Source organism: Gadus macrocephalus, chromosome 14, assembly GCF_031168955.1.
Source record: "Gadus macrocephalus chromosome 14, ASM3116895v1".
Classification (NCBI taxonomy): Eukaryota; Metazoa; Chordata; class Actinopteri; order Gadiformes; family Gadidae; genus Gadus; species Gadus macrocephalus.
Window position 1 is genome coordinate 10,475,960 of NC_082395.1, and position 15,438 is coordinate 10,491,397.

Below are 15,438 nucleotides of genomic sequence, written 5' to 3' on the forward strand. Positions count from 1 at the left end.
TAAATACATGGATGCATACACACACACACACGCACACGCACACACAGACCAATTATAAATGACACACCCAACCAATTGTAGATGAGTCAAGAGAAGCTGTATCCTCAGATAAACACATCAACAAACCGGACCCACGGGCCATGAGCATATGGTCTGCCCTCCTCCTTTAAGTCCAGTGATCTGTGCTGTGTTTTTGTTCACAATGAGAAAAAAATGATAGACTGTGGCACAACTTCCCGTTGTTCATCTTTGAAGTACCACACTCACTAATACTGAAGTATAACTCCATGAAGAGACTTCCCCATCTTAAGGCTGAACACTGCCTACCGCAGCATGTGCCACTGAACAAGAGCTATACTAAATATAGCAGGGATTGACCATTAGCGGGGGAAAAAGCAACAATGAATTGGTGTTGAAGAGAAAGAACCTTCTGATTCTTCTGAAAAGATCCAGTATGCTCTACATAGATACAGGTCGAGTAGACCTGCCACGTAGTATTTAAAGTAGATGTTGAATCCGAATGTGGTTGTTTTTTTCCATTTAGTGTTACAACTGTGTGGGTCAATGGGGGTGTGTAAGATTCCTCCTCTTCTTTATGGATGCAAGAAGTAGAATATACAGGGTGTGTGACAGGCTGCAGTCCATCAAGTCATATTTTGCGAGCGTATTGGGGTCATCGACACACGGGTGTTAAAAAGCAATGAACTACATCAGTTGAGCTCAGTAGAAGGTAGTGTGAAAAACAATCAGTAAAACAGTTATGGACCATGCCAGGTTCTTGGGGCACAGCTTTTTCCATAATACATTCATGCGAAAATGTGATTTTCAATAGCTTTCTCCTTGCATAGCTGTTCCTTGTCACGACACAAATTCCAGTACCACTAGATGTAATATGACATACTGCTGACTAGATTTTTCCCCACTTCCATCTTTGGGTTTAAAAAGATTTAGAATGGGGGAAATCCCAAATATAACATTCAAATAACGGAAGGTTTTGAAACTTGTAACATTTCACCCGCAAAATACTGAATTGTTGCATAACTAAAGTAGAGAAGGTTATTTATACAAAAAGTATTTCTTGGTAAATTATTTAAAAGGCCAAATCTGGATGACTCTCGAGACGTGTTTTACATGAGGAGGACAGCAAATGTGGAGAAAGGCGAATGGTGTTAAAATCATTGTCATTCACATCCACAATGGGTTTTTATTTTTTAAATCCAACACATTGCCATTGTTCACACTAGCATACCCATGATGTTTTACCAGTAGATTGTTCCTGAATGGGAGTCATGAAAAAAAAAATGTTACGTGAACGAACATGTTTGTAATTCACATCCACATTGCGTACCTTTGAGTGACTACTTTAATGGTATTATTTAAGGTATAACAGCAATTTCTCTATTTTTCAGTTTGCCAAACGTTTTTTTTTTTCCTCCTTTGCAAGATGTTGGCATTTCTGCACAATCAATCAATTATTTGTATCTGTACATATAAGTGTTTCATAAGGGCCGTTTAATTAGCAAAGGAGAGCATGTCTGCACATCCTTCTGTCTTGTTAACAGAGTGAGGGGTTTTGGTTGTATTGTTACCCTGTCTGAGGCACATTCTCTGGACTCAGTGGTCGTACTTGTACATGTTTGTGCTGGTGAGTAATCCAGTGTATGGAGACAGTGAATCTATGAGGTCATTGTGTTCACACTGCCTGTAACCATGAATGGAACAGGACTTGCTGGAACGAGTGTATAATTGTTTCAGATGTGTCACCAATAACATCTAGCTTTGCCTTAGAATGTAAAAAAAAAGAAAAGTGTCTCGGCACATTGGACACATCAGTAGCAACGCTGTTACAATGGGAATCTGAAAGAAAACAGTGTTACCAATTGAAGTATTCCAATGGTTTAATAATATTCCAAACTAGTATTACTACAAACGGTAACTATCAGTGAAGAATACATACATGTATTCATACTGGATGTCCTTAGCAAGGCTAACAGGTAATTTAAAGGAAGCACAACTGCACACATTGTCTTTTAGTGCGATGTTTGTGAAAGGTGCTTTTTCCTACTGGCCTTCTGAAAACGTAATGTAGTAGGCCTACCCGTGCACACGCTGTGCAGAACAAGGTCCAAAGGTATCGGGGTAAAAATTAAAAGCACATATTGGATCCCTGCTGTGTATCAAATTGTTAATTATGTAGGACACATGTGGAGGTTGCACCATTAGATAGCAATCCTTCTATAGCAATGATTGGTTATGGAATCATTTGTGATATGTTTTTGTACTGAACTATGAAAAAGAAACAGGTGTCATTGACTGATCTCAGCACAATTTAACCATTGTAAACATGTATGCAAGACTGCAGTGAGATTCCTGTTGAATAGTGACTGTCTGTGGAGCTATGAGAGATGGCCTGTACATAACGCCACCGTTTAGCGTGGCTCTCGTTTCAGTAGCACATGCATTATTTTCTACAAGTCATTTTTACAGATTCAATCCACAGAGGATGTTGTGTGGGGGGAATTTAAAAAGAGACATTATAGTCTTGCATGAGATCATTACAATTAGGTTATTTCAATATTATACAACTTGTGTCCATTTTTTAATTAATTTATTTTACTGAAATAAAATATGTAATACTATTGTACTGAAAAGTTCAATGTTTGTTTGTTTTTCAAGCACTTTGTCGCCTGGGGCCCAAGATACATGCCAGTTCTGTCAGACACATAAAACAGACCAATGATGAGTTTGTATCTACGCATTATAAAAAAAATCCAATCCAAACTCTAAACTCTCTACTATTATGACCCCCACGTCCACATAGAAAATACATCGCGAAATGAGACGCTATGTGAACTGAACAGACTGTCTGGAGCAGGTGCTTTGGGGGAGGGGCAGTCAACATGGAGGCGCCAGTCTGTGGATATGTTTGACTTAATCTGGGATACTGCGCCATCTAGAGGCAGGACCTGTTTATTCCCTTCTCGTTTAACGTCTGATAACAGTCGCAATCCCTACTGTTTCATTGTTACAATGTTTGAGGCATGCAGCACTCCATGATGAAAGGCAGCAGAAACAAAACACCCATGTTTTTTTTCAAATACAAGAGGTACTAAGTATCATGTAAAAGCACTACATCATCTACCAACTTTCAAATTGCTATCAAAAATAGATTTCTTGAGATAATTAATTAAACATGTTTTCATCAAGTATAATAAACAATGACACAAGTATTAATAATTTGGCAGTAATAAACATCTTGAAATAAGACAAAGAAGCAAATACGTTTGATAAGGATACAGTAAAGATATGTGACATTTCTCAACTCAATGGGACATCAGGAGGATTGTATTTTTAAGCCTTTATACAAACAATTTCAAATTGGAGCCTTGATAAAACAAGTAAATGTTCAACCCTATTCTCTTGACCTGGGCACACATTTAATTAGCAGACGTAATCCTGCTTAGATGCACATTCATGGAATTGAACCTGATCCTAAGATCTTTCACTATACATGAGTGAAAGAGGAGCAAACGTCTTCTACTTTTTCCCACGACAGTGTGCCCCGACCACCATGTAGCTGTCGGGGGACAGGTCCTTCACCTGGGGGGTCTTAGCCCGGCTCACTCTAACATCGGGCCCCCTGCATGCTGGCCCTCCTCTGCAGGGGTCATGTTTGGTCAGGTACCCCATGAAGGTCTCCCATCCGCCGCCAACACGGACCATCACATGTCTCTCATTCAGCATCTGTGGTGCACAGAGGCAACATTATCAACAACAATACACACCCTCCGGTTTAATGATGAATGATCAATATCAATAAGACAGATGATGGAAAGGTTGGGAGTGTGATGTGTTAAAACTAAGAATTTGAAAAACGCAGATGGACGCCCCGAAACACTCCACTCTTTATGACTCCATTTGCTTTCAATACCCCCCCCCCCCCCCAGGCTTAGGAGAGCTACCACCCCTTCCCCCATCACCCTTCCACTAATCAAATATTTACGGGCTCCCTCGGCCTTGTGCAGCGCTGCCCATGAAAAGCAAATGATCTCGAGGACACTTTGTCAAAATCTCATTAAGGCAAATGAAACACCAGCTGAGCTCACTGGGAGGAGTCATCCACATTTAAGCACTCGCACGCGCCTGCCCACATGCACAAGCGCACGTACGAGAACACACACACACACACACACACACACACTTGTGTATACACACACCAACACACACACAATCACACACATGCATACACACACACACAAACACACACACACCCACACATACAATCGCACACATGCATAGAAAACAAAGGTACCGATGCAAATACACACACACGGAAAATTCACACATGCGCACACGCATACACAAACATGCCCCCGTAGACACATACACACATAAGCACACACACACAAAAAAAAAAAGGCGCAGATGCACAAATACACACAGGGAAAAATTACACACAAACAAACCAACACAAGATATTGGATGAGCAGCATGTGTCTTGCTCTGGAGTGCTATCAAGGAGATGCCATATCTAAATAAACTCTGTTCTGACACCTTCCCCTCCACAGCCATTCTCCTGCTGAAAACCCAACTGCTACCATGGCAACTACCGCTGCCACACTATAGAGCCTGAGAAGAGAATAAAAAAAAGAAAGGGGGGGGGGGGGGATGAGATGAGTTCCTCTTGCTGCGCGTGCCTGCTTCTCTCCCGGGAGACGGGAGAATTCCCAGAAGTCTTTGCAAGGCCATTCGTTGTCCTGTCAGCACCAGCCCACCGTCTTTCCTTATCGCCCATAAACCCTTCATTATGAAACCATTACCAATCTGATAATACCAGTGCTACATCTGCCAAGACCCACTCACACAAAATGCAAAACAGGATGTAGACACGTGTATAGGTAACAAAAATAATTAATGACCTATGCACACACACACACGCACACACACACACACACACAGACACACACCGCCCACACACCCACACACACACACACACACGTGTTAATCCACAGAGGAGACCCCAGACGTGATGTGTCTCAGCTGTCAGGCTGCAGATTAAAATGTTAAGGGTTGGGGGGGGGGGGGTCCTGAATAAAACACGGACTGGGAGCAAAGAAGAATATTTGAAAATACTCTTGAGCAAAGTGATATAGTCATAAGACTATCTGTGTCTATCCTCTTAAGTAAGGTTAGAAAAATATTGCAGTAACATTTCAAAATAAAACGCAGGAGAGACAAAATACAAACTATAGCAAAAAAAAAGACATAACTGTATCATGCAGCATCTCAGCCTCAGAAACTAAAACAGAATGCCAGACAGACATTCTGCCCTTTCCGAACACAACTAGATTCCAGTTGTGAGCCCCACCCCCACTGGTTTCCATACAAGTGTGATATCCTCCGTTCCCCTGTGTCTTTCTTGGCAGTCACATCGATTTTTTTTCGTGTCCTCCTGAAAAATTCATGAGAGTACGGGAGGAGGAAGTACAGGAAGTAGGACGTGTTTGTATGCAGTCCAGTAGGAGTCAGGCTTTAACCACATTATTATTCACTTCAACTTGCTACCAAGTACTGCCATTTACATCCAACCCTGCCAATATCACAATACTAATATCAGGTGATAGAGCTCAAACCATAGAGTATAATATGTGAGATGAATTTGTCGGTTTTAATATTTAAAGTAAAAACTAGACGAGATTAAAAGCTATTTTTTTAAAGACGTGTGAAAAGCACAATGGGTGTTAAGGTTAGGAACAGTACACATGGAGAGACATGGTCAGTCAGTGTTTATCAAGAAGACTTTATATTTATTAACTTTACATGGATATTCCCAATCGATTGCATTATCCATCACAGTGCTTCCCATTAAATATATATAGATAATCGACCAGTATACCTGTATTATACAGTACTTGTATGATTAAGCACTTAATCATGACGACATTCATTGCTGATGGCAACAACAGCGTATACAGCCCTGTTTGTGTGTGCCATTATTCCATCTCTACTTAAGTAATGTTAAGTAATCTTTAGCTGCAGCAGCACATCAAACCCTCTCTCATTCATTCTCCAGTCCTTTCACCCTCTGATGTTGATACATAATGATCAGCCAGTAACATTGAGTGAGGGGGGGGGGGGGGGGAGGCATGATGTTGTGAGAGCAGCAGTAGCAGCTTCCCATTGTTGCAGCAGCAGCAGCGTTTTCCTAATTGGACACATTTTAAGAAAGGAAAGCCTTCGCCACCATTGACAGCCAGAGAATGGCTTGGAGACAGCCCTTCAAAACATACACTTCTTCATACCAACAGCCCTTCATACGTACAGCGCTTCATACATACTGCTCTTCATACATAGAGCTCTTCTTATAGCTCTTCATATGCTGTTCATACGTACAGCTCTTCATACATACAGCTCTTCTTATAGCTCTTCATATGTCTTGCTGTTCATACGTTCAGCTCTTCCTACATACAGCTCTTCATACATACAGTACTTCATACAGCTCTTCATACCTACTGCGCTTCATACGTACTGCTCTTCATACAGCCCTTCATACATGCAGCTCTTCATACAGCTCTTCATACGTACAGCTCTTCATACACACAGCTCTTCATACAACTCTTCATACAGCTCTTCATACACACAGCACTTCATACAGCTCTTCATACGTACTGCTCTTCATACAGCTCTTCATACGTACTGCTCTTCATACAGCTCTTCATACATACTGCCCTTCATACGTACTGCTCTTCATTCAGCTCTTCATACAGCTCTTCATTCAGCTCTTCATACAGCTCTTCATACAGCTCTTCAAACAGCTCTTCATAAGTACTGCTCTTCATGCAGCTCTTCATACAGCTCTTCATAAGTACTGCTCTTCATGCAGCTCTTCATACAGCTCTTCATACGTACTGCTCTTCATACGTACTGCTCTTCATGCAGCCCTTCATATAGCTCTTCATACGTACTGCTCTTCATACGTACTGCTCTTCATGCAGCCCTTCATACAGCTCTTCATACGTACTGCTCTTCATACGTACTGCTCTTCATGCAGCTCTTCATACAGCTCTTCATACAGCTCTTCATACGTACTGCTCTTCATACGTACTGCTCTTCATACGTACTGCTCTTCATACGTACTGCTCTTCATACGTACTGCTCTTCATGCAGCTCTTCATACAGCTCTTCATACGTACTGCTCTTCATACGTACTGCTCTCCATACGTACTGCTCTTCATACGTACTGCTCTTCATACGTACTGCTCTTCATGCAGCTCTTCATACAGCTCTTCATACGTACTGCTCTTCATACGTACTGCTCTTCATGCAGCTCTTCATACAGCCCTTCATACAGCTCTTCATACGTACTGCTCTTCATACGTACTGCTCTTCATACATACTGCTCTTCATACGTACTGCTCTTCATACGTACTGCTCTTCATACAGCTCTTCATACAGCTCTTCATACGTACTGCTCTTCATACGTACTGCTCTTCATACATACTGCTCTTCATACGTACTGCTCTTCATACATACTGCTCTTCATACGTACTGCTCTTCATGCAGCTCTTCATACAGCCCTTCATACAGCTCTTCATACGTACTGCTCTTCATACGTACTGCTCTTCATACATACTGCTCTTCATACGTACTGCTCTTCATACGTACTGCTCTTCATACATACTGCTCTTCATACGTACTGCTCTTCATACGTACAGCTCTTCATACATACTGCTCTTCATACGTACTGCTCTTCATACGTACTGCTCTTCATACGTACAGTCCTTCAGACATACAGCTCTTCAGGGCCAAGTGTTGTAGAAGAAAGACCTCCATTAGGAAGCCGGTGTTGTGATGGGCGGGTTGGGAGGGGGTAGGGTTGTAACGGGGTGGGGTTCAGACCAAAGTGGGGGGGGGGTGTGTGTGGGAGGAGGCACACATTTTTTACGAGCAGCCTGATTAAATCTCTTCCACTAATTCCCATTGAATCCCTCCACTAATGACTTGTCTCCTTAATCAATAGACTGGCTGTAAAACGAACGGGGACCAATGTAACGATTCACGGGCGATACCCCCGCAGTAGCAGCAGCAGCAAACACACGTGGCTATCAAGCCTGGTATGCTAATGAGGTGGGTGTGGGGGCAGGGGGTATATTGCATGTTGTACTTGACACGGCCGAGCCAAGGCAGCGTATCTTTGGACTGTTGAGTGATGCCTTGCGTCAGAGCTGTGCGTCTAGCTGGGAGGAAGCAGAAGCGAACACCACAGGTAGAAGCAGTAGACGTACAGAGCAGGCTTTTAGGATGCAACAACACCTGTTTGCCTAAAATTGTGGTAGGGTCGATGCGGAAGCAGTAAGGTGTTGGACTGTGTGGATTCAATGAAAATGTTACAGGGGGTAGTGGTGTTTTTCGGCGAAATTGAGGGATTGATTTTTCCCCATCCCCTTCCATTTATAACCAGGAAAACAATGACATTGAGGTCAGTGGGAGACCGCTACCTTGAAATAATACAGAGCAAATATAACTCATAGCATTACCCTCAATGCACATTCCATAGCCAAACACACAGACACACACATATACACCAGCAAAGAAACACTTTTTATGGTTTGTGTTTTTTTTTTTCTGCTGTGTTAGCTATACAGAAGTATAAACAAAAGAAATCTGCAAACACATTTTTCAAATAATCTCCAGGGGTTACCAAGCTATACGTGTAATTACTTGCGTTGGAGTGTGTGTTTGTGTGTGCATTCTGCTCTGCATTAGTCTTTTATTGACAATCTTAGCTTTGATTTTGAGCCGAAACATGTTCCCCCATGTAAAGGAAACAGGTGTGACTCGACTTTGAAAGCAGCCATTATGTCTAAATGGGCAGTCAAAATATGGTGTCTGTCTGTCAGTGTCTCTAGAGAGGTTGTAACTGTAGCTGTAACCAAGCAAAACTCAGCTGTCAGCAAATTGAAGCTGACAGCGTGTATAACATCATTTAAGCAGCGTTAAGTCAACTGGGCTTTCGCTGAGGTTAACAAAGCGTTAAATAGGATTCGGATGTGACCAATCACCTAACCAAGAAACCAATATGCTATTGCTAAGGCTGTGCTAACTATGTGTTAATGTGGATATCAACGTTAAGATATCTGTTTCGTTGTCTTTAGCAAAGGCTTTGGTTATAAGTGTTAACTTTTCATAGAGTTAAAAAAAATATTATACATGAACACATTCTACATTATATTATATGAACATTATAGAAAATGTATTTAATTTGTGGACCATATCCTTCAGCGATAGATAGTGACTTAACAGACATTTATTCATATGAAAATCGTCGTGATTGTATCATTCAAAGGGTAACACAGTAAAATAATGAATGCTTCAGCATTAGGGCTTTGAACTCTCTCTCTCTCTCTCCTCTCTCTCTCTCTCGCTCTCTCACTCGCTCTCTCTGCTGCATTAAACAAGCTATTCTCAAAGTGACCTTTTAAAGAAACGCTTTTTAACTCAGGAGGGAGAAGGAATGTGCCTTGAATATAATGTGTGAAACGGCATACTAACCTTTACCTTCACCCTTGTACCACCAGATCCCCCCCCCCCCCATGCTTATCTCTAGCAACACCTCCTAGACGGACAGACCACGTCTAGGTCTACAGATCCTGACCCTAACCCTACTACCCATGATGCTCCAGACACCATGTGCTCCACTCACCCGAACATAGAGGATCTTCTCCCCAACTCTGTAGCGTCCCTTGGGCTGCTTCTCCACCGGGAACTTCACCGGGCATTGGCACGCGGGCTTCTCCACCAGGTTCCTCACCTGGACGTTCGGGAAAACAAAGCAGAGCAGCCTTTAAGAGAGCGCCAGCAGCACATCTCTATCCTCACTAACAACAACAACAACAACAACAACAACAACAACAACGAGTGTAACTTCAGAGTATGAATGTGGTGGATAAGAAGGCGCTCACTATGTCATCCAAGAGGTCAGTGGCAGGGCTGGCAACTCTGCGGCCTGCCGATCGGCTGAGGGGCCGGGTGACGCCCGGGAGCGAGGGGGCGCTCTGGGGCTGGGTGGGGGGTGTCATAATCGTGGGGGTGGGCGGGAGGGGTGCTGTGTTGGCCGGAGGAGGGGGGAAGGAGAAGGTTTGGGTCTGAGTGGACACCGTCTTGGTGGAGGCCGGGGGCAGGGCCCGAGCGCATGACGAACACGTGGCGGCGGTTTGGGCGCCGGGGGTGACGCCGTGCGCGTCGGGGGTCGGTGGCTCTGGGGCGGGGGGCGGAGGCGGGGATGGAGGGGGAGAGGGTTCCCTTGGTTGGGACGGAGAGGGGAAAAAGGAAAAGCAGAGAGGGGAAGATGGAGAGAGGAAGCCCGCCTCCTCCCTCTCGATCTCTCGCTCCAGCTTCACCAGTCCCGGGGGTTCGATCCCATACCTGAGGAGCAGGAGCGTTGAGGAAATAGACGTGAACCCTCTGTTTGATGTGACAATGTTAGAGCGGTGCACAGAAAGGGATCCCTGTTGTTTTGGTACCTTGATGCAATCCTTCCCAACTCCATCAGACAGAGGCACACCTCCCGGGGCTGCTTGTGGAGCACTGCTCACAGTCAGTAAGGACAGACCAAAGAGAAACAAACAGGAACAAAGTTTGAAAAAATAAAAGAAAGAAAGAATGCATGGATCCTCTCAAGGAGATTACTGAAAAATTAACAGACCTGTGTCTGCAGGGAATAAAAACATCAACATGCCAGGATGGATCCTCCATTGTGGAGCCCTGTCTTTGAAGCTAGGCCAGAACGCTGCTTTTCTCCAGACCTACTGTTAAGGGGGTATGTGGGCTTCATGACCACATCAACCCTCCCAGATGGCTCACCAGTTAGGGACCTTAGATACTATCCAGGGACTGTACAGTTGTTTTTGTGTTCAAATTGTGCCCCTTGTTGGGATGTGTGTGTGTGTGTGTGTGTGTGTGTGTGTGTGTGTGTTTGTGTGTGTGTGTGTGTGTGTGTGTGTGTGTGTGTGTGTGTGTGTGTGTGTGTGTGTGTGTGTGTGTGTGTGTGTGTGTGTGTGTGTGTGTGTGTGTGTGTGTGTGTGTGTGTGCGTGCGTGTGTATTTGTGTGTGTATTTGTGTGTGCCTCTGTGTGTTCCTACCCAGAGCAGTGAGGGCATGCCTGCTAAGGACATCTGAAAACCTCACATACCTGTCTAAACTGCCAGCGCTAATGCAATAGAAGCACAACAAAGTGATACGCACGTGTGTACTACGAGTGAGTGTGTGTGTGTGTGTTTGTGTGGGTGGGTGGGTGGTTGTGCAAGATAGCTACTTGAGTGTGCATCCTTTACTACTACTATGCTACTACGACTACTACTACTTTTTATTTGATGATGATATCACGCATGTACAACAAGACATAAATGATGGGGACACACAGAAAATGTCAAATAACATTTTGCTAAATATTTCTGCTTCAGACAAAACATCAATGCGACCAAGCGGGCATGATTCAGCTGCTCTAGGAGTATGCAGATGATTGGTGTTTCTCTGTGGATGTTTCTTTTCTTTACCTGTACTTGGAATCCATCATTACATCACAGCTGCGGCAAGATAAAGAAGAGAAAGGAAAGAGATGCTTCTGTAACAAGCATTTAGTTCCATCAAATACATAAGGCAAAGCAGAGCTGGCCTGGTCAATCCTTGGATGGGGAACAAGCTGGTGCTGCAGGGGAGTAAGAAGGCCAATAGGGGCTACCCTTCCCTCTGGTCTATGGAATGTCTGAAACGTCGCAGGACAGAGACAGAGAGTGTCTTGTCTAAGAGCACCGTCTTTTAAGTGAGACGTTGGTCACTAAAGATCCCATGGCACTCGTCGCAATAATACGGAGTAGAAAGTTTTCTTGCACAAACTGGCTGATACACACACACTCAATATATAAAGAATATTGGGTTTCCTGAAAAGCACTATGTAAACGCAATATATATAGTATAAAAGTAAATATATTTTTATTGTGAAGTAGTAGCTGTTGTCCGTAATTTTTTCAACCACCTGTGATGGAAAATTACCGACCCCCATAACAAAGTGTCGGGGCCCTTTGATAGTCTATGTCTTCAATACAATCTCATTCTCTATTATGAGCCCAATGTCAAAATATCTGTCAAAATAACCCACCTCTCTCTTAGTCACATGGACCAGAGTCTGCCTTGAGAGAATAGAGGGGGAAGCACCAATTGTGGCTCGAGATTAACCTATAATCATTCTTACACATCCACCCCTTGCCTCTACATGCGCATGTATGAGCTGCCCTCACAAAACTAGATAACTAGCTAACTAACTAATAACATGTTGCAGAACTAGGGCAGCGTGCTTTCAGTGTCATCCATGCGCAAAAACATAAATATCATATCATTCATCCAACTGATCTGGGGGATGATCCGCGTTTGATGTCTTTCTCTCTTTGACGTATCCCCCTCCACAGAACACCTGAACTCCTGTCAGCTCTGTCGTATCTGGGGTATCTGACAGCAGCTAGGTTTTGGCAGCAGTGGACATATCATAGGGTTCTGTTGCCAAGGTTTCTGAGACATAAAAGCTGCAGGGTCAGAGGTGGGACAGAGAGATGAGAGGCTCTCTGTAAAGGACTATTTTGCGATGGACCAGAGAAGGACCACGCAATAGCAGCTCAATAGACCAGAAATTGCCGGAAATACCAGATATCGTATGATACTCTTAAACACATTTTTACGACAAAACACCATTGTGCTGCACACCGATTGCAATCTTTTGTGCCACAAGGGAGGTATGACAAGATAGAAAGAGAGAAACTAGCGATGAGATGATTAAATTTTCTACCTAGGATTCCATTTCCGGTGCATTTGCAAGACATTGAAAAATAAATACGAGGGAAACAGAGTTGCCGAGGGCAACAAGGTCAAACTAAGTGACAATTCTTTTCAGGTGACGATGAAAGGCTTTGGAGTTATCTTGAACTCACCCAAACCCTCTGATTCAAACAGATACGCTTCATCAACGCCGATCTTGCGGCACCAGTAGAGGAAGTTAGCGGTGTTGTCTCGGGCAAAGAAAGATCCGGAAGTAGCGTCAGCTCGCCAGTGTATCACCCTGCGAATGAAGGGCTGCACCTACACAAACGCACACAACACACACACACACGCACACACACACACACACACACACACACACACACACACACACACACACACACACACACACACACACGCACACACGCACACACACACACACACACACACACACACACACACACACAAACGTCAGTCTTCATGAGATGCAAAGACATGAAGTGCAAGCATAAAATGCTTGTTGTAAAAGTATCCATTTATGTTCTTATCTTCTTATACAATACTTTGGGGTGGGGGGCTAGAGCACCATTAAGCAAAAAGACAGCTCTGGCCAAAATAAACTATAGCCAAACCTCAGCAGGACATAATGGTGGGCTAGGAGGTTATGTATGGAGGGAAAAAAATAGGACCATGACTGACTGCTGAAAGGTAGTGCAGGGAGCCAAGATACACCCTATAAAAGTGACGATCTATGGATTTCTCTGGCATGATCCACTGCTAGGCTGTCCAGATTGCGTTGTGGTTAGAGCTCAGTTCTGCTTCTAGGCCTCGTGCCTCAGAAACATATTTTAATGGCAAACCAACTGTTTTTTAAGGAAAAACAACACGGGTCGGGCCTGAATGAATGGAAATCACTCTCATGAATAAAGCATTCATTGTGTGACTCATAGCATCATTTGATGGTTCACAGACGGTGGAGGGTCGTGCCATACGCAGTCACGACACAGTACATACAGTCAGCCTATGCTATTTCCATTTAGACAACTTTGAATGGTTGACAAAGGTATTTAGAGTTAAAAGAACCATCGTGCCATCCTAAAGTAACGAGTTAAAGTCCTGCCTTATTGTGTTACCATACAATAATGGTTTAGTATGTCGTATTGTTAGCTTGTTTCTCTCTGCTTGCACACAAGGTCTTCTGTGTGTATGAGTCTGCATAAAAGTTTGTGTTTGCAGGCATTTGTTTGTGTTTGTTTCTGTGCCGGTGTGTGTGTGTGTGTGTGTGTGTGTGTGTGTGTGTGTGTGTGTGTGTGTGTGTGTGTGTGTGTGTGTGTGTGTGTGTGTGTGTGTGTGTGTGTGCGTGTGTACGTGTGTGTGTGTCTGTTTGCATATGTGTGTGTGTGTGTGTGTGTGTGTTTATGTGTGTTTGTGTGTGTTAGTCTCTCTGTGTGTGTGTGTGTGTGCACATATGTGTGTTCCTAGCACCTTGTCACTACAGGACAGGATCATGCGCTGCTGCAGCTGCTGTGCGAGCTGACAGAGGAGGACTCCGCTGTCCAGACGCTCTATCAGGCTGTCTGCAGTCAGGTCCACCACTCCAGAGGAAGTACCTATACACACACACACACACACCACAGCCCCAGCGTCAGACACACATACCAACACGGCACACACACACACACACACACACACACACACACACACACACACACACACACACACACACACCATCACAGCCGTCACACACATACCATCCCACACACACACATACACACACCAAAACCTCCACCGTCATATACAAAAACCATCGGACACACACAGACAAACACAGACACACACACACGCATGCACATATAATGTCAGTGGTGTCTCTTTGTCAATATTAAATTCTTGTATGCTTGTATTGTGATGAAAAATCATGTAGCCGATCCCATTAATACCACCATCCCTCAAACAACTGTTAAACAAAACTACTATTTTTAAAGTGCCTAGCAAGTTTAACGAGTGTCTAACCGCGGCAACATATAATTATGGGGGGCGAAACTTCCCTTCATATTGAAAAGAATGTAGAGACATTCATTATTCACCTGTATAATTCTATCAATTTGAAAATCCTTGACATCTAGATGGTAATTGCGTAGCAGTTATACATCAAGCTGCCACACAAATCAATGCCTAAATACCGTACGTCGCTTCATATGCCTAACAATTCACTGATAATCAGAGTAGTGCATTGCATGCAAGCAACCCCTGGCTCGGGTTGGATTGACTTGGATCATATGTCCTAATGCAACACGTCTGTCTGACAATGTACTGTATGTGTGTTTGTGTTGTAGCCAAGCCCTGTGTCAATCATGGAGACTGTCTAGTCACCGCCCCGACTTATGACGTGTTAGGACTTGTAGAAAACAAAGAAAACTAGAAACTGTAAACTGTTTAATCAATCACCATATTATATTTACTTTTATACTAAATATGCGTAACTGTTCAAACGCAAAGACGGTTATGCCAAAAAATAATATTTTTAAACAAGCTATTAAGGCGAAAAAGAGACTTCTTGGGGTCTCCTCTACAGACTAACATGTCAAGAACCACATACTAACAGTTCGGCAGTGGCGTTCCAGAGCACAC

At 43.6% G+C, this 15,438-nt stretch overlaps 1 protein-coding gene across 1 annotated transcript in view; it reads right to left on the bottom strand.

Annotated features, from left to right (window-relative positions):
- Nucleotides 1-1,361: 1,361 nt before the first annotated feature.
- The window catches only part of gas2b (growth arrest-specific 2b), a 14,520-nt gene continuing 443 nt past the window's right edge, over nucleotides 1,362-15,438 (bottom strand). Inside the window, exons 2-7 of the mRNA XM_060071948.1 lie at nucleotides 14,293-14,417; nucleotides 12,981-13,128; nucleotides 10,524-10,587; nucleotides 9,963-10,425; nucleotides 9,704-9,811; nucleotides 1,362-3,744 (exon numbers count right to left, since the gene is read on the bottom strand). Of these exons, the coding sequence (XP_059927931.1) occupies nucleotides 3,538-3,744; nucleotides 9,704-9,811; nucleotides 9,963-10,425; nucleotides 10,524-10,587; nucleotides 12,981-13,128; nucleotides 14,293-14,417 (1,115 nt within the window). The 3' untranslated portion in view covers nucleotides 1,362-3,537. The remainder of the gene's footprint in view (nucleotides 3,745-9,703; nucleotides 9,812-9,962; nucleotides 10,426-10,523; nucleotides 10,588-12,980; nucleotides 13,129-14,292; nucleotides 14,418-15,438) is intronic.